The sequence below is a fragment of the Natrix helvetica genome (assembly GCF_964273705.1).
Source record: "Natrix helvetica genome assembly, chromosome: 2".
Lineage (NCBI taxonomy): Eukaryota > Metazoa > Chordata > Lepidosauria > Squamata > Natricidae > Natrix > Natrix helvetica.
Genome location: NC_138552.1, coordinates 277,215,880 through 277,236,608, shown reverse-complemented (window position 1 = coordinate 277,236,608; position 20,729 = coordinate 277,215,880). Strand labels below are relative to the sequence as shown.

At 38.4% G+C, this 20,729-nt stretch overlaps 1 protein-coding gene across 1 annotated transcript in view; it reads right to left on the bottom strand.

The window, feature by feature from the left end:
* Positions 1–650: 650 nt before the first annotated feature.
* Positions 651–20,729, bottom strand: part of SRRM3 (serine/arginine repetitive matrix 3) — a 219,489-nt gene continuing 199,410 nt past the window's right edge. The window contains exons 13-16 of the mRNA XM_081944796.1: positions 14,842–15,188; positions 11,530–11,742; positions 7,649–7,786; positions 651–974 (exon numbers count right to left, since the gene is read on the bottom strand). Of these exons, the coding sequence (XP_081800922.1) occupies positions 785–974; positions 7,649–7,786; positions 11,530–11,742; positions 14,842–15,188 (888 nt within the window). The 3' untranslated portion in view covers positions 651–784. The remainder of the gene's footprint in view (positions 975–7,648; positions 7,787–11,529; positions 11,743–14,841; positions 15,189–20,729) is intronic.

The following is a 20,729-nucleotide window of genomic DNA, read 5'->3' as shown; positions in this document are numbered from 1 at the left end:
TCAATTTTTGACAGCTATCAGAGCTTTTCTTCTCCTATGAACATGACAGTTATGCCCATTCCCACCCATCTCCTTTTTGTCCAAATAAATTAAATCCCAAACTTCAGTTGGTAACAAAATTGAAATAAATATCTGCAAGAAATAAATTAAAAAGTCAACCCCAAGGAAGAATCTTCTGTGGACTGTTTGTTAAGAAAACAAGAACAAAAAATTAAAAAGCCCTCCCAACCCCGCTTTTCTTCCTTTTCCGGCATCCAAAGTTCTTTGCTGGAATTGAAATTTGTTCATTTGTTCTACTTATCTTATGGAATCATAGGTGCATTATTCCTCTGGAGAATTCTTTCTACCTTTTACTGGTAGAAATTAAAGAATGAAATGAGAGCAATGTGCCTCTCCTCCATGTAAGCAGCCATATATTTGAGTCCTCACCAGGAAAGACTTGAGCCACACCAAAATGTCACATCCCATTTGAGTTTTTCATCCTTTCTGCTGAGCTACATTTTCAAAGGTAGCTTCATGATTTTCTCTGGGGCACATGGGTCCCACTTACAGAATGTCTGACTCCCCACTTAAGGTTTGGGCCCAAATTCATAAGGCCCTTGCCCATGGACACATCTAGCATCTCCAGGAATGCCAGGATGGGTCCCCGAAGGGACCAGAAAAATTGCAGAGACAAGCCCTGGTGGAGGAATTAAGTTGGGCCATGCCTGGAAAAAGGGGATGGAGACAGGGTTGGAGAGAAAGCTGGACCAGCTCATTTCTCAAAGCGGCTGGCAAGGGGTGCTCAAAATCCAGTGCTCTCAGAACTGCTTCGGCTGTTGTAGCTTGGACTGCGGCTCTGGGTGCGAGTCCGGCTCCTGCTGCTGCTGTAGCTGTCATAGCTGCGACTACGGCTGCGACTGTAGGAGTAGCTGGTCAGTGAGCTGGAAGAGGAAGGGCTGGGTCGATAGTAGGGGATTGGACGCTTCCGAGCACTGGGGGGAAGAAAAAGAAAGAGTCTCATAACTTGGCAATGATAATAATAATAATATGAAGTGAATGAAATCGAGGGGGGAAGGGGCATTGGCTTTAGCACAGAGGACAGCTTTAAAAACTTGGAACTGTATATGCATACTTCCATCATCTGATCCTTCAAGTCCTGATAATCATGATGTCACCATATTAACTTTGAATTCTTAGAAGTCTTTTGTTAAGTCTGCTCACTTCCCATTCATTTTTTAAATTTAAATTTCTAAAATAAAGTCAGATGGATATACAGAAAATAAATATGATAATATGTAGAAATCTTCTAACAGGAGTTTCAAGTGTTCAGTTCATAATTTACTTATTTTTTAATACAAATAATGAAGAATAGAATTTGCAATTGTTTAAGATTAAACTACAAAGTTTGTTCCTTTTTATCTGGTATGATCAGACTAAGTGGACTTGTAACGCCTCCTAAACGCCTCCTGTTAAACTGGACTCTTAAGTGCTAAAGCTGCTGCCCCACCAGCAGTTAGTTCTGGATTAGCCAGCTAAAACAACCAAATGTGAAAGAATTAATAATGTTTGTGATTTGCTGGAGACACTGGAGAATTAAAGCTGTAAAAAACAGAGGTTAGATGTTAGTTAGAAGCAGACCTTTTCCTGGAAGCAGCACCGCCTCACTCTAAAGAAGCATTAAGCCCACCCATGATTGGCCACAGAATTAAAGCCCCAGGAGATACAGCAGACTAACTTTAAACATTGACTACAGTCCAAAGCCAGGATATATGTAATTTAAATATTATAATTTCAAGCCTGTTAAACTGGACTGAAAGAATCACTGATCTAAATCGCAGGATCGTGAATAAAGGCTCAGTAAAACAGTTGGGAGTATCCTGGATCAGGCATACCTTGATTGCATTGAATCAAGCAATTCAACGAGTGAATAGACCAGAGGTGGGTTGCTCCCAGTTTGGCCCGGTTTTACTGAAACGGTAGTGGCATTTTTGCCTGGGTCGTAGAACCGGCAGCGACCCAGGCTTGCCATGCCCCAGAACCGGCTCCCTTGCCGCTGCTGATGTCGCCACCATATTATTTTGTAGTGAGCATGCATGCTCAGTTCACTGTAAATTGTTCTGCGCATGTGCGAAAACACACACAAAGCGAACTGGTAGTAAAACAGGCAGTGACCCATCCCTGGAATAGACTATATATTGAATATACTGGGACTAGCATGAAATCAGTTAGATTGGTTGTGTGTATTTACATTTGCAACCCTTCTCTGGACATTGGTTTGTGTGAAATTGCCTTCAGTCACTCCAATAAATCTTCAGATTCCTCCAGTTTCAGATAATCTGGTACATGCACCTCAGAGTCACTCTGAACTTTTTAGATTCCACTTGAGTTTCCATTACTTTTTTGCATTGCAGGCCAGTTTAGATATCTCTATGGATGGTATACAAATAATATCTTTATTCTGGATGTATCAAAGATTTCTACTAAAGCTAGGCTTACAGTACTGTTATACCGCACAATGTTGAGAAATAATCTCTCTCCCTTGGGCTGGATCCAAATTAATGGCTAATCAATGCTGCAAGGTATGCCCAAATTGCTTAGACAGTCTGGATGTGTGTTAAATTGCCCCCAATTGCAGGGCAATAGGAAGTCAATTAGTTGTTTTGCTCAACATAGATTTAGGCCTAAGAAACTCATTTGATGCCTTGGGAATGTTTGGTGTACAATCATGATTAAGGTTATCAGGCTAGAAACCAGGAGACTGTGAGTTCTAGTCCCACCTTAAACACAAAGCCAGGTGGGTGATATTGGGCCAGTCATATCCTTGCAGCCCTAAGCAAGCCACTTCTGAAGTCTTTCCAAGAAAACTTCAGAAACATCCAGGCAGTCGCCAAATGTCAGTACTGACTCAAAGGCATATATGTATCATCTTCACCAACAGACATTTTGTTAGAGAATAATTTTCACATGAAAAAGGAGTGGAAGAAAAAATAATTCTTTATACCACTTCCAAACTTACCTCTGTTTGCAATGTTTTGCCCTTACTGACTGAAAATAAACCAGTCAGAGATCATGGCATCAGCATTATCTCATAGTGGCAGATTTAATTTCCCATATGATAAAATCACACAGAAGGACGGCCACATTTCCTATTTTTTTTAATTCAAAATATTTCACCCTTTTGACAAATTGTCACTAACGCATGGAGACAGAGAAATTTCCCAAGGGGCAATTTTTAAAATATATGAAAAATGTAGCCCTTTTTTCATCCAGTCCTCTAATCTTAGAGGACAAGAAAAAGTCCCATTCTTCCCATCTGCAGCCAGATAAACTTCTCCTGATGTCGAACGTGAAGGTGTAGCAATACCCTGTGGAGAACATGAAATGTGTGAGGAAGATAGGAGGTCTAGAAAGAAACCAACCTGTTTCATCAACACCAAACCCATCTATAATTTTCTCAGCCATTGGATACCAATTAAAGCAACACTTGAACTATTAGATATACTCATTATCCTAGCTCCATTATTAATGAGACGAGAGAGAGAGAGAGAGAGAGAGAGAGAGAGAGGGAGGGAGGGAGGGAGGGAGGGAGGGAGGGAGGGAGAGAGAGAGAGAGAGAGAGAGAGAGAGAGAGAGAGAGAGAGAGAGAGAGAGAGAGAAATAGAAGTGGTAAAGCATAGCTCTACAAAGCTTCACAAAGTGATGGATTCAAGGACACACACACAGCAGGTTTCTGATGGAAGGGAATGTTACCATGGTAACCCAGCCCTGCAGCTATGGGCTTCACTTGAAGTTTCTTCAGGAAGAACCTTGAAAGAGGATGGAAAAGGAGAGATTTGCATCTTTAACAGGGGGGAGCAAAGCAGAAGACAGCAAGAACAAGTAAGGAACTGGTAGGTGAAGAGAGTTACATTTGCACAAGAATAATGGACACAATAGAGCTCAGTTGTCTTTTAGATTTGACTAAAGGTTTTCATCAATCTACAAAGCTGAACGCCTTCCAATAGTGAGTTTGAGGGAGTCGTGATTATTAAGGAAGTAATAAGGAAGTGATTTTTAAATATTTTGCATTGTAGGTGTCATGTGTGCAGAAAAAAGTAAACTTGTGAATCAAAATATTTTATTTACTTATGTATAAGCTATATGCTACCCATCTGCCAAATAAGTGGACACTGGCCGGCTTATATTATTTGATTAGAAAAACTCCCAAATTCCTTGATTATAAAGTGCTGGTGGCAATTGAAGAGAGGAAGAAGGGAGGAAGAAGAGGCAGAGGGGAGTGAAGTTAATTTTAAGGCACACTTCCCCAGTCTGATGTCCTCCAACTATGCTAGAGTAGAAATCCCATTATCCTAGTCAAACTGACTCAGGCCAGTAGGATGTTCAGTCAGAGAGATCTGGACTAGTCTGAGTTTGGAAAGGAAACTAAAGGAATTACATGAAACCAATTTTGTGAGTGAATAAATTAGCTTTACATTTAACTTTAGTTTGACTCATGGTTTGCTTCTGTGTAACTTGGGTGGGTGGGTGGGGGACCTGGACGGAAGAAGGAAAAAGCAGGCTGACTCTCTGTAATAACCATCTTGGGAATTTGGGTCCCCAAATATGTTTCCTGTGTATTTTCTACAGAAGGTCTATCAGACATTTCAGACCAAAGCTTTTAAGACGGGGTTTCTCAACCTTAGCTGCTTGAAGATATGTGGACTTTTTCTTTTTTTAAGGAATAGAGAACTTAGTACAGATAGTCCTTGACTTACAACCATTCATTTAGCGACTGCTCAAAGTTACAACAGCACTGAGAAAAGTGACATACGACTGAATCTCGCAGTTATGATCATTGCAGCATCCCCAAAATTACATCATCCAAATTCAAGATGGATTTGCTTAACAACTGTGTGATTCACTTAGCTGATGTGATCACTTAACAACTCTTGTAGAAAAGATCATACAATTGGGCACAACTCACTTAGCAACTGCCCTCTTTCACAACAAAACAATCTGGTTATAAGTCGAAAACTATCTGTATGCCAGGCAAAGCAAAAGCTTTTCTAGACCAGTGTTTTTCAACCACTGTTCCGCGGCACACTAGTGTGCCGCGAGATGTTGCCTGGTGTGCCGTGGGAAAAATGGAAAAATTCCACTTTTCTGATGTCCGGGCTGTGATTGGTCCAGACAGGGACGGGAAGCGAGGAGGCAGAAAAAGAAACGGAGGCTAAGGAGCTTCCCCCCCGCCTCCTCCCAGCAAAAATCTAACCGGGGAGCCGGGCGGGCAGTAGCAAATTAGCCGATCACGCCGCGTGATCAGCTAATTTGCTACTGCCCGCCGGCTCCCTGATAAGATTTTTGTGGGGGGGGGGGGAGAAGCTCCTTGCCTCCGTCTCTTTTTCTCCCTCCTCGCTTCTTGGGGCTAGAAGACCTCCAAGGTCCCTTCCAACTCTGTTATTCTATAAGGTCGTTGAAAATTTGATGCAGGAGAAGTTTCTGACAAGTGGAATGACGAGAAGCGAGGAGGCAGAAAAAGAAACGGAGGCTAAGGAGCTTCCCCCCCCGCCTCCTCCCAGCAAAAATCTAACCGGGGAGCCGGGCGGGCAGTAGCAAATTAGCCGATCACGCCGCGTGATCAGCTAATTTGCTACTGCCCGCCGGCTCCCTGATAAGATTTTTGCGGGGGGGGGGGGGAAGAAGCTCCTTGCCTCCGTCTCTTTTTCTCCCTCCTCGCTTCTTGGGGCTCCACTTGTCAGAAACTTCTCCTGCATCAAATTTGCAACGACCTTATAGAATAACAGAGTTGGAAGGGACCTTGGAGGTCTTCGAGCCAATTTTGCAGATCCCTGCCTGGGCTAATATGATTGATGCCCTTGGTGGACTTCAACTCTCAGAATTCTGGGAGTTGAAGTCCACCAGTCTTAAGAGCCAATTTTGCAGATCCCTGCCTGGGCTAATATGATTGATGCCCTTGGTGGACTTCAATTCTCAGAATTCTGGGAGTTGAAGTCCACAAGTCTTCAAGCTGTCAGGTTTGAAGACCCCTTGGGGGTTTTTTCCTAAAGGGTTAGGGATGCAAGGATCTTGTAACTTGACAGCTTTAAGACTTGTGTGCTTCAAATGCCAGAGTTTATTGAAACTAAAAATATAGTCAATATAGGCACAGAGTTAAATTTTTTAACATTTTCTAATGGTGGTGTGCCTCGTGATTTTTTTCATGAAACAAGTGTGCCTTTGCCCAAAAAAGGTTGAAAAACACTGTTCTAGACAAAGAACTCAGTAGACATGCAGGAACAACACTTGGGACTCAAATACACGGGCAAATTGTGCACATAGTCAGGTCGGGGCTGATTGCTCTATGGAGTTAGACATTATACCAGAGGCAAGTTCTAGATAAGAGTGAAAAAAGATAAGACCTTTAGCTATCTCTTCTCTTCTTCTGTAGATACCTATGTTTCCAAGCTACCTTTCAGAGATGAAAAGATTTTAAATGCTAAATAATTTAAATAAAAATGATTCCATTAATGCCAATATTATCTGTATATGTACAATACATTATGAAAATGTTATACAAATTCTGAAATTATAAGATGGTAACATTCAGCTAAATTTCATAGACATCTTTACTTATTTGTTCTTAATACTAGTTGAACATTAATTCTGAAGCAACTCCTAAGGTTTCTTTTTGGAACTCTTTCAATTTTGTTTTATTATTTTATTTTGTTTTATTAATTTATTTTAATTTATTTATTTTTTAATGTTATGTTCTTATTTTATTTTATCAAATTTCTAAAAAGCCTACCTCACTTAAGTGACTAGGTGATTTTCAAACAACATTTTATTAATAGCAATAGCACTTAGACTTATATACCGCTTCACTGTGCTTTACAGGCCCCTCTAAGCAGTTTACAGAGTCAACCTCTTGCCCCCAACAATCTGGGTCCTCATTTTACCCACCTCAGAAGGATGGAAGGCTGAGTCAACCTTGAGCCTGGTGAGATTCGATCTGCCAAACTGCTAGCAGCCGGTAATTAGCGCTGAGATAATGTTCTGGCCTATCTTATTTTACGATGATCTTACTCTGTAGAATCTTCCCCAAACAGACAGAGATAAATTTGCAACACGGAAATTTCTTGGCTTGATTGTATTACTTATTAATGTCAAGTTTCTTCAGCATAGGCTGGTTTTTATATAACTGCTACTGTTAGTACAATGTTTTTGGATGTCTTTTTTTCTCCAGACATTAAATTGAAGAATATTAATGTTAACAATTTTTAGGATATTTTTCTATATGAAGCAGAACATGTAAATCTGTTTCCAGGGAAATCTGTGAGTGATAGGTATATGCTGCATTGTTATCTCTGGAAAGGTAGGTGTTTGGACAATACAGATCAAGGAATTTTTAAATCACTAGATATGACTAGATTTCTGAAAATTTCAGAGAATGCCTTAATTCTTCTGAAATCAGTTTGCATTTGTACACTTTGCAAGTTCTCAGATCAGCAATTATCTGCCATGAATTCTACAAGCATTTTATTTTATTTTTCAATTTTTTTATTCTACATTCTGTTTGCAAAAGGATTCTATGAAACTCAAAAGCTTTTTTCCAAGATCTGCTGTAAACAACAAATTTTATCCCACATGTTCAGGGAATTGCCATAGGGATGGAGAATCTCATATTTACCTAGTGATTCTTCTAGGCTCCATGAAACTTGGAGAATCACGCCTTCTCTTTCTGATGGGGGAGTAGCTGCGGGAACGTCGTCGGGCACGGGTTGGTTCTGTGTCACTATGACGTGTTCGTGGCTCATTGTCCTTCTCTCTAGTTGTTAAAAAAAACCACATTTAAATGCTACTTCCATATATATTTAAGACACTCTGGATTTCAGGTTATGAGATTGTGGTCATCCTGGGCTATGCGTTGTCGGTAAAATAAGGCCTAGAAACAAACCCATACTGTAACACAGATATAACATTTATTTTACATGTTTATGTATTGTCTATGTCCAAATGTCTCTCCTTGCTTATAAAATATTAACTTTAAAACTGCACTGCAGAAGGCAGATATTCTGCTATTGCTGGAATTGAAAAAGCAATTTATTTCTGAAAAAAACAAAACAAAACCAATCTCCCAACCTACCGATATCTTTTAAAAAGCAGCATTTTATGATGGGCAGGGCTTGACGTCACAACGACATGACATGCAATCTTGGGTCTCCAGGATTGCTGTCGATATCTCTGTTTCTGGATAGTCCTTTTGGACCTTTAACTGTTCTGAAAGAACGGTGATAGAGAAGAGCATGTCCTGCTGATCTCAGGGGCATCACAAAGCCCCCGATTGATCCAGGAGAAAGCTCTTTTTGCCAACTAAAAGAGAAGCAACAAAAAGGGCTGCAGAAGGTTGGGACAAGCCTCTGAAACAGAAGCAGTACAGGAGTATGTCGAATTGGTGAGAAAAAATTCATTATTAGAGAAGGGAAAACCCAAAAGAATTGGAATTTAAAATAAAATTGAAGACAGAAGAAAACAAGCGGCGAATTAACTCTGGTTTAAGACAACCGTGTTATCTTTTCTACCTTAACTTTGTTTTCTATGGATGGACTCTTTACAAATGCCTCTTACTTTTAAACTGGACTGGTCTCTTTTTTTCCTTCTTCCTCTATACTTTCTCCATTTTTTGTATTCATGGATTTAAAGCTTCTTCTCTCGTAAGGCTTGGACGGAGTGTAATTTTTACACTTTTTTTTCTTTTCCTCGCAGAAACAGATGGAAAAGAGGTAACACAGCCATCTAGTGGCTAGAGGCTTGGCAATATAAAGCTATAAGCTGTGTTTACTGAAAGGCTCAGTGAAAACGTTTCGTTGATGCAGGTGTTCCTTTGAAGGAAAGAGAAAGCTTTGATTTGAAAAACTCCACTGAATTTGTTTGACCTAAAAAGTCTTGGGTGATTTGGCAGTGTTTATAACCTGGAAAATGGCACAACGTGAAGAAGAAAAGGCACTAACTTTGCAAAGAATTTGTTTAGAAACTCAAAAAGTTTTAATAATTACAGAGAGAATTGAAAAGAGACTAGAAATTATAGATCAAAATACAAAAAGTATGGGGACAGCGATGAAGTTTGAGGACAGAGCTGAAAAAATAACAGAGACATCTGAAAGTGATAAGAAAATTGTTGACACTGACAGTAAACTGAGAGTGGAGGGAAATGACAGGTGTGAAATACGGAAAGGAGAAATTGATGAACTGGATCTTCATTTCGGATGTCAGAAAATAGATGAAGAAAGGAGAGAAAATTTGGCAGAAATAATGATGAAATAATAATGGGTTTTGAATTCTTATAATGAACAACAAGTTCTTAAGAGAAGTCCACATAAGACTTATCAAGAAAACATTTAGAATAGAGACTTTACAAATGGCAAGAGATATTGGACTACACTATCTCTGGAAGGATACAGGATGATGAAATGAAATGACACAATAAATTTTAGTTAAATGTAGTTAAATTTTGAGTGTTATGTACAACGTAATAACAGCTATAGTCAAATAAATGATTAATAATGATAACAAAGCATTTACATATACTAGATTGATAATATGAAATCTTATACAAACTGTAAGTGAGGATCATGGAGATGATGTTGAAAAGCCTTTTTATAAAAGTTAAACAATTTTATATAGAATAGAATATAAAGATGTAATATCATTGGATGATTTCAGGATGATGTAATAAAACGTTATAATATAAATTTACTTCAAATTTAATATGCCTTATGTTGAAAGGATGTAATAATAGTTGGGCTTAATGGATGTTTAATAATTAGAACAATTTGTATACATGTATATTAGATTGATGATACTAATAATGGGAAAAAAACATGGAATTGGAAACTATTAGAGAATGTTATCAATGCTCAAATGATTGAATGACTTAGAATAGGAGGAAGCATAATAACAATGTATACAAAGATGTCTTGATTGTTATGTGAATTTTGATAAAATTCAAGTGAGGACTATTGAAAGGACACAGAAAGACTTTGTAACCAATCGACACACTGTGTGTAATTGAAGAGGCTTTTATGATATATGTGTTGTGTTTGTGTTTGTTTGAAAATAAAAATTTTATATACAAAAAAGCAGCATTTTAATAGACTTTAATCTTCAATTGACCCAGTAAAAATGGTACAAAAGAGTGTGCAAATCTAGAACTCTTTGAACTCTTTATAATTTCTGCAGTGGCAGACTGCAGAAATAAAGGAACTGAGCAAATGCTTTGGTGCCGTAGAATTTAATAAAGTTTAATTTAATTATCTAAGTTTCATTACATGACAATTCACTGAATTTTGTTACACCACAATGTACCCAACTCGTCTCTAATTCACTCTAGGACCACTGTTCCCTTCTCCTGCATTGTGCTCACGGCCTGTAATGGAATGTAGTGGGCCACATCCCTAGGGAGGAGGGGGTGCATTCCAGAGGAATAAGTTGCAGCTCAGTTCAGATAGTTTGTGTGAGAGAAAAGGGGTATTAGCTATTACTATTAGCCCCTTCCTAATAGTTTTCAGAATATATGTGTGATGTGGATAGTAGGATACTTCAGTTTGGCAAGATTCTGTGTATAGGTGTGAAACAATCAAGAAACCTGCTTGGAAGAAACACCACACAACTTTCTTGGCTTTAAGGCCTGACAGAGCCCTTAATTTCCACCAGAACAGCATCAGGGTCTCTTCTTATTGGACCATAATGAGGGGTGGGCTGCTCCAGGTTTGCCCAGGTTCGGGCGATTCTCTAGCGAAGATCCTGTGCGGTTCGGCAAACCCCTAAATCCCACTCCTGGCTGCCCCCCCTCCCACCCTGCCCCACTCCTCCCAGAAGTCTCCATGCGGCCCATTTTGGATGCCAGGTAAGTGCAGGGGCCATGCGGAGGTTTGGGGAGGACAAGAAACGGGCCTCCTGGAGGCTCCGGAAGGCTAGAAATGGGCCCATTTCTGGCCTCCAGAGCCTGGGGGAAGCAGTTTTCGTTCTACAGGAGGCTCAAGAAAAGCCTCCGAAGCCGGGGGGGGCCAAAAACGCCCCCCCCATGATGCAGGAGGCCGATTAGGCCACACCCACCCAGCAACCAGGCAGAGAACCCGTTGCTAAAAATTTTGAAGCCCACCCTTGACCATAACTCACACCAGATGAGCATGCAACTCACCAGGAAGGGCTTTGTTAAAAACTGCAATTACCATTGATTTCTCCATTCTTCAAACTGAGAAGAACAGGACAGAGTACACCAAATATATTAATATTTTGAACCAAGTAATATGTGTACAGGTATTAACCATGGCTTGGAAGAAGCATCATAAAGGGTCCTGCATTTGTTCCTCAGTTTGTTGTGTACACAAAATGCACAATTATTAAAAGCAATGGTGACTTTCTCACCATTTTATATACTTCAAATCATAGTGTGAGCAAATAAATTTTAAAATCAATAAAAAGGTATGCATTAAAAGTGCCCCTAAAATTCTCAGGCAAGAACTATCACTTTTCCCACCTTCTTAGAAGTTGGGATTGCAGCCTCCATACCTGCTTGTTGTTTTTTTCTGTGATCCCGATCGAGTCCTGCTGCGTCCAGCTCTCTTCTCCCGAGATCGGGATCGGGATTTTGATGGAGACCGGCTGGAGCTCCAGGAACTGCTTCGAGATAGACTCCTCCTTCGTTCAGAGTTGTGTCTGGAGTGTTTGGCTGAAGTCGGAGAACAACTATGTGGTCTTCCCCGGTGGTGCCTTTCTTTTGCCCTAAAAGATGCAGTGGGTTAAAATTTAAATGGCCTCAAGATCAGAGTCGTACAATGATATGGACACAAAATATGTTACCTTTTAAGGACCTAGGAAAAGCCCTCTGGATTAGAATACAGATCTATCTAATACAGCTCCCACTTGCTGTAGTTGCCACAGAAGTTCTCCTAACTTGCACCCTCAGCTGTTTATACGTTTTCACTTATTGAATCTGGAAGCTCAATTTTGTTATGGTCAAAAGCAGCTGATAACCTAATATAGTTATTCATTATATTACTCCAGTGCACTACTCTTGCATATTTTCTCAGATGCTGTATATGTCAGCAAAAAAGAGATTGCTATTTAGATCTATCTGTCCTAATCTGATGGTTTCATATATATGTTGGGATGCTAATATCCCAAGATTTTCAATAGAAAATGTTGGTTGTTGGAACCTCAACACAATCTGGAATGTACCAATTTCAAAAATTTGCATTAGATTTGTTTTAGAAGAGATGGAAACCCAAATACAGATATCTTATTATCTGTACATGCCATTTGCTTCACTCATACTAAATGCTTTCCAAAGAACTAATATGAATTCTACTAATTTTGTGAACAGAATGGGACATCTTATTTAAATAAATCCTTAGGGTATTTATATGGTATTAGAATGATCACGTAACGGCCATGAATACTACTGTAGTATTTTCCTTTCCCATGAAAGGAAAAGCCAGTTGTGGCATTCTCTACCAATCTCTTCCATAGAAAGACATGGGTTATCGTGTCAGAAACAGGTATGGAAAGAAGGTGGGCAATAGGACCTGTAAACAGTTACTTCCTCTTTTGATTCTGCCTGTTTCCTTGATTTAAAGATTATTTGAGTCTGGTCAATGACCAAAGTAAAGCACATTGGTTTTGAATAGGCACCCTTTAGATGGCTATAAAGACTTTGGAAAAATTAATGTAAAAGAGTCTTGCAGAAATCCTTTACGATGTTGCAGTGTTCTCAGGAGGTAACTGTCTGTAGAATATACAACCAGACAGATGTTTAAACTGGATTTGACATTGTTGTCCACCTACTGAGTCCTTCCAAGGACCTGCGATAAGCAGATATTTGATGGTGTTGAAAATATTCTTGAAAGATGTATGCTTATTATTATTATTATTATTATTATTATTATTATTATTATTATTATTATTATTATTATTATTATTATTAATATTGATCATCACACAGTCAGCCAAATGTTCAGAATGGGTTTGGCATTTTTGTCTACCTATTGAGTCCTTACCAAGGACCTGGGATAGGCAGATCTGGATGTTTGATGGTGTTACAGGTATTGTCGCAGGATAGAAGCTGTTCCCAGCTTTTGCAAATGACTGATGGCAAATTTGTCAATGCCAATGGTACTCAAGTGGTGCTCCAGTTGTTTTGAGATTCCACCCAAGATGCCTATTACTATTGGTACTACACTTGCTTGCCTTTGCCACAGTCATTCTATTTCTATTTGTAGGTCTTTGTATTTTGTTATCTTCTCCAGTTCTTTCTTGTCTAGTCTGTATATTATTATTGTTGTTAGTATTATTGCTATTATTATTTAAGCTTTAATGTTCAATTTGATTCACAGTCTGGGACTGGTAAATAACCAGACTCCTAAACAAGGATCTAAGAGCATTATTATTATTATTATTATTATTATTATTATTATTATTATTATTATTATTATTATTATTATTATTATTATTATTTCAGAGAAAATGAACCAATGAACATGTTGGATAGAGAGGATGGAGACAGTGAAGAAGCCTGTCATCTTGTTTGTGGTCTTGCTGGAAATTCCTCACTGGTAGCTGAAAACATAGGACAGTCAAAAATATCAGGAGGTATGATAGCCATATACATATCACCAAACAAGGGGACAAAGAGTATACATATTTATATAAAAGTGCAAATGCTAATTTATATGAATAGATTCAAATGTGGAAAGAATGAAGTCTGTCACACCATCATTCATTCCATTGTGCCATTCAAGGCATTGTAAAGCCAAGTCACATCTCTCCATTGATCTCATTAGTGGCTCTTTATAAAGGTATTTTATCATGGTGCCAGAATTAGGGAAAGATGGAACTAAGAGTCGAGAGAGCTCTAAAACGAATACAATGTAAGGACAATTTAAAAAAGGATACTTAATGAAAAATAGAGTGGGGAAAAGGCAGTCAAGCAATCTAAATTTGTTTTGATAATTAAGCAGTTGACACATTTTCTAGACTTGTGTTCAGTTTTCAAGTTGGAATTAAATTCTCCCAAAAAGGGAAAATTCCTTTTTAAAGCTATTCCAATTCAATTTTTGAGTGGACAGAGCTGCTTCCATCAGCAGGACGTGGAGCAGAATTTTATCTTAAATGACATCTTGTGTATGAGGAACAGGAAGAAAACAGAATATTTCAGGATTTGGAGCATACCTATGCTTTCTGAGGAACTTTTATCTTAGGATGGCTGAGATATATCCCACTGTAGATGCAGGATATCATCCTGCAAGTAGTAGTACTCAAATCTTATCATTATAATAATATAAATATAAATAATAAATTATTATAATTTAAATTTAAATCTATCTTGCTGCAGTGACTGATCAGGTGACCTATATGTAACGTAATTGTGGGACATTTCAAATCTCTTCTTTGTTTTTATTATTCTTTATCTTTAAACCAAGCATGTTCTGGCCATTGCTCCGAATAATCTGGAGTCTTTAAAAACAGAATATACTCTACATAAATTCCTCTCAAAAGGAATTTTTAAAAAGTTTAAGAACTGTAATCAATCCTCACTTTTATTTCAAAACAGATGGTCTTTTATTTTTGGGGTCTGGGGTACACATAACCCATTTTTGCAAATTTGTAATGAATCCAGGAATGTGATTTACGCAACGAACATTTGCTGACCTCAAAATATTGACTGTCAAAAGCTACCCAATTGCTACTGAAATACAGCTAAACTCAATCCCAGATAGAATCTCATCCAAGGAGATATTCTTGACTACAGGGCTGGATGTTTGAATTCACTATTCATTCATTCACTGAACTAGTCATACATGCACCACAATCTTTGGCTCTTACGTTTTCAGATGTACCCTGTGGTTCTTTTCTGCCCCGGTTGTTGCGTGGTATTGCTGTGAATAAGTAGACCCTTCTGAGTCACTGCTATATCCTGTATGGCTGACCGACCAGGATGATTCCTTGCTTGCAGAGGTTTTGGCCCTGCGACGCCCTTTGCGCTTGTGTTTTGATGTGGATCTGGTGTGGCGCCTGTGGGAGGGTTTGTCTCCTCCAGAGCATCTCCCTGGGGATGTGGACCTCCGGGGGATCTTGGCCCCATGTTTGTTTCCCCTGCTTTCTTTGGCGTGGAGCGATAGGGTTTCGGTCTTTATGTGCCCTTTGGCTGAAGGCGACAGGGAACCCAACCTCTGCCAGAATGAAAAAAAGGGAGCGAGCAGGAGGGGGGAAAAGAAAGAAAAAGGAGAGGAGAGGTTTTTAAAAGAAACCCCCCACCAACAAGAAAAGCTGCAGTTCACAACGGTAATGCACAATGATTGAATAAGGCAGGCTACACAGAAACTACTCTGCACCTCGATCCCCTGTTCAATATCTCGTCCTTAAACAACGCAGCTCATGCAAATCTCTGGCATGCAAAACAGAAAATGAACCAAAACCAAATGTAAATAGGAGGGAAAGTTCAATCGGGAGGAGGGAATCACCTTGGAAAAATGAAATTACATGATATATAATTTTTGTAATGGTTTAAAATGATATTTAAAAATAGAGAAAGGGGAGGATGTGGAGGAGGGAATAGTATGGGATGAAGAAAGGATTAGAAACGGGGGTCCAAATGTGGGGTTGGATTAAAAATAATAATTTGTTGATAGCCAATCAAGGAGTAGAAGAAAAGACAGAAATATGGGGAAAACACGGTGGTGTAAATGATGGAAGGGGAAAGGGATGGGGGGGGGGACAAATTTTAAACAAAAAGGAAACTCCACAAATGTCATCAGTACTGAAAATAAACAAAGAAAAGTTTCTGAACTCTTCCTGGGTTTTGAACTTTGTGCAGAGTCTCCACCAGCGTTCTATTCTCTTTCATTTCTCTTTAAATTTCACTTTATAATATTTTTGTTAAATTACCACTTTTTTTAAGTCCCTCTTGGTTATCGTCCACTTACCAAGAAAGTGGCATTTCCTCCTTTAGTAGGTAAGGTATGAAGAGAAGGGAAAAGTTGGGCAATATAAGTGAATCATTAGATTGACAAAAATGCAAGAGAGAAAGAGAGATAAAGAAAGAGAAAGAGAGAGAGAGAGAGAGAAAGAGAGAAGAGAAATAAAAAAACAAAACCACCCTTGTCTCCTAGGGCCTTTCTGCAAACAATTAGGGAAAGGAGGGAAACAATCTCTTTGTTCCTCTCTCTGGGTAAATTGTCAGAACTGGACTTCTGTTTGGCTCCTTTAAAAAAAACACCCATCAAGAACTGGTCTTGGTGCCTTGACTTTCTTCCCATGAAGAAGCAATGACAACATGGGGGTAATGAGGATTTATTGATTGATTTGGAGAGTTGAATATGATTGGTGTCTTATTAGCACAACCCAACCAACTATGTGGTTTCCATCCGGATTTGGAATCTGAGAAATTTGTAACCCCCAGACCTGAAGCAGGAAGCCCACCTTCATCTTTTTCTGCTGATGATTTGAAACAATTTCTCTCCTTATCCTGATGTTTCATTCTGTCTCTGATCCTGAGCAACCAGGTCCTCTAATTCAGAACTCCTCCATTCTCAACAGCCATGCAGACTGGGGGTATTGAAAATTGTGCATTGAAAGGATACCATACTGGTGACATCCATTCAATTGTGCCATTAGCTTTGGTTAACACCAGGTGTATTTTGAGAAATGTTTCAGAAGAACAGCAGTGTTCCTTTATTTCTCCCTTTCATCTAATCTAGTTCTATTATAGGTTAATGGATTCTCCTTTCTTTAGCAGAGGAAAATCTTTCCCTTCACTGCTGCATTACCCCTTTTATCTTTAATCATTGGAAAATTGGCCATGGGATTAATATGGAAACATGTACTTTAGGCGATGGGCTTTCCCCCCCACACGCAAAAAGGTATATAGCCATAACAGATATTTCTTATTCTAAGAAATAATTATTGTGATACAGAAAAGCTTAACATGGATTCTGTGCTATTTCAGAATGCCATCACTGTAAATAATACATCAAGATAGAAGAAGTGATAGAGATAATTACCAAATCAAATCTTTATTATGATCATAGACCAGCATAAACAGAGATCATTAGTTTCTCTATACTTCAAGCATTTATAAACTTTTTTTTACCAAAGTTACCATAATATTTTTCCTAGGAAACCCTGATCATTGTAATTTTCCATGGATCTTCAGTCTCACCCTTCACAGAGCAGTTTCAAAAATTCCCTCATTAGAATAAGAAGCTGTGCCAATGTAAATTTTCCTTGAACAACTGAATGACAGAACACAACTGGATCAGATAACAAATCTCTTTTCCTAAAAAGTTTAATGGTTTTCTCAAATTCTTTCAACAAACATGGTGAGGTAGCCTTCAAATTTCTGAATCCCAGTTGTAGTTTGCCCCAGTCATGTTAAGTTGGATGGGCCTACAAACACCAATTTACTTGCTTATAATAATTAAATACACTGTGCAATGCCTTATTCCCATTAAAACAAAGCCTTATTTTCCATGTTTCTAGTTAGTTTTTCCAGCCAGCGAAATGAAAACAGTAATAACCTTACACATGGCGCATTTCCTAAAATGGTGCTTTCCAAATGTCCTGCTGGATGAGCAAAATGAAAGTTGCAGTCCAGCACATCTGGAGGGCATCTGGTTAGGCAAGGCTAATCGATACACATCATGATGCTGATAGGAACTCCTTATGGCTTTTCTTGGTCAGAAAAGGCCTTCACATTATTATCAAGGTTATTTCAAAATGGAATTAAAAACAAGTGTGTGGCTTAGTACTACAAACACACATCAGAGATTATCTGAAAATATCTCTACTAATTTGGCATGCTATGGAGATGTTCTACCTCTGAATTATTCTTACCGAAGATCAAAATAATAGGCACCACTGGGCACTTTGATTCTGGAGAGTCTGTTGTTGTTGTTAAGGAGCTAAACTAGGAACAGGGAGACTGTGGATTCTAGTCCTGCCCTAGGCATGGACGTAGACTAGTTGACTTGGGCCAGTCATTCTCTTTCAGCCCAATAGGAGACATTATAATCTTGAGTTGTACAAAGACAGGTGAGATATATCTCAAATGAGTAAATACATTTCCCACTTCTGAAGTCTGCCAGATGCCCTTGGACAAGTATATTGTTCAGGATAAATTTGATTAGTAAAGATGTTTACAAATAAAACCTTGTTCAGAAGTTGTAGCTAGCAAGTGACTCTTTAGTGGGCAATCAAAGGGAATCTTAAGGATGACTATGAAGTGGACAGCGAAGGAATGAAGTATTTTACAAATATTGCAATTGTTCACTATCTAGTAATCAATATAGACACTGACAACCAGCATTCTCTTTTATGATTGCAGGTAAAAGAGTAATTACAAGAATATATGGTTTCCAAGATGTTTGACATTATCTTTAAAATGGATATTATATTTCCCAAGATCCAAAGCTGGAATGTTATGTTATGGGGACAAAGCCCCAGGAAAGCAATGAGGCAGAATTGCTGAGGTTTGTAGTACTGCCAAAGCATTATGACTTTTGCATATCCATATGCAAAAGCAGAAAATTATGAACTTAATGCTTTTTTGTTTCTTTTACAGTAAGGGAACTAAAAACAATAATGGACAAAATGGCATTAAGGGGTTTTGCTTTACAAAGTGCTACATATTTACAACAAAAATGAGGAATGCTACCTACCAAGCTTCTACTTGGTGTTTTTAGGCTCAGAAATATTATTATTTTTAAACTCAAAAGAGGCTCTATTTTGCATTTGGTAGGCCACCTAGGAATTCCAGGATCAGGTGGGAAGTTGAAAAAATATTTTGGGAAAAGCCATGGCAATCCATTTCTGTAATGCTAACAAGAAACGGCATGTCCCAAAGGTGCTTTTTCAGGAGGCAACTGGACGTCCTTGTTTTTTCTTTTGAAGACGTTTCATTTCTCATCCAAGCAGCTTCTTCAGAGCTGAAGAAGCTCCTTGGATGAGAAGCGAAATGTCTTTAAAAGGAAAAAAACAAGAAAGTCCAGTTGCCTCCTGAAAAAGCACCTTTGGGACAACCGTGACCTGGATGACTGAGAATCTCTACAGATTTAAGAAACTGCATGGGTGGTATCAGCAGACATTGATCTTGGCTCAAGGGCATCTTTTCTTTTTTTATACTTTTCACCAAAAAGAACTTGTTTTTTAAGGCTTCAGAAAGCTAAAGTTTGGGAAATAGCTTAAGAATATCACCTCTCCAAAAACAAAACAAAAAATCCAGGCCACCAAATCTTTAGCTCTTTTGGCTAAGGATGTAGGCATAATAGACTATTAGCAACACCTGGAGAAATCTCAGGGGCTGGAGGTGGGAAGGTGGCAAAACTCTGAGTCAGAAGAAAGGGACTTTTCCATGTGTTTCTGTGGTAAACATATGGCCACTACAACTTCTGCAGTTGAGAAAACTACTAACCTCCGTGAAATTCTGGGGACACATATAGAAAAATTCAGTAGACTTTTTGCCAAATCTTCAAATACAATGTCCAAGATCTGTGATCATGTAGGCTTGAGTTCATCATACAGAACTCAAAACATTCTTGGCACAGGATCTGTAACGTGTGGTTTTTAAGTCACATTAAGTGTGAATGTATAAATTATATTTAAACAATTTTTAAGGAATGAGGACTCTCTTTTTTCTCTCCATGTTCTACCAATATTATAATTCTATATGATGCTAATATAACTCTGTCATCTGAGATACTCTATCCTAGCCTGGTGACCTGCAGATATGTTGATGAGGTATAATTCTGAACATGACTTGATAGCTCCATTTGATACAAGATATAATACAACATTTTTGGAAAATGCCAGGTTGGAAATTCTTAAGCCAAAAGATTATTTGTGTAGTCCTTCAACATTTCACTGATAGAAATAAGGAACCACATTCGTGTATTTGGAACACTTTCACAAAGAACTTCAGTACTTGTAAAGCATTACTGCATTATTCTTGATGTACCAATATTATCTATTTTTTTCTTTCTCCCTTCCTTTTTATTCTTGTTTAACTTTCTAGTGAAACTTTTATATTTAATTCATAGTATATCGTTAACTGCTGATTGCTAAAAATGTCTTTGAAGATCTTCAGCAAGGGAGAGTCCACTCATCCTCTGAATAATTGGTTCTATTGTCAATGATTTTATCTTCAATAGTTTCCTGTTACTATAATTGAAATTTTCCTTCTCTAACTTAAACCCTCTCCTCAAATCTGCCTCAAGGAACAAGTCTTTATTTCTTAGTGATAGTCCTTCAAGAATCTATATAGCAGTATTTCTTAAGCTTGGCAACTTGAAAATGTGTGGACTTCAACTCCCATAATTCCCCAGCCAGCCCATGTCAGCTGGGGAATTCTAAGATTTGAAGTCCACACATCATCAAATTGACAAAGTTGAAAAATACTGTAGTAGAGCGTTAACATATACACAACCACTGTTTTTTCTCCAAGCTAAGTTTGCCCTGTCCCTTTAATCTTTTTTTACTTGTTTCCATATACTTAGCTATCTACTTTAAATCCTCCAAACAATAAATGATAATAAATACTGGGGCAGCAAATGGATCTTAATAATTCTGAAGAATTATAAAAGATATATACAATGAATCTTGCTGGAAGCAAACTTAAATATTTCACTGCCAGTTGATCTCTCATGGGACAAGTGCTGCTAATTATGACAGGCTACCATTAGTCAATTCCTTGAAAAGAAAATCCAGAGTGGGTAATG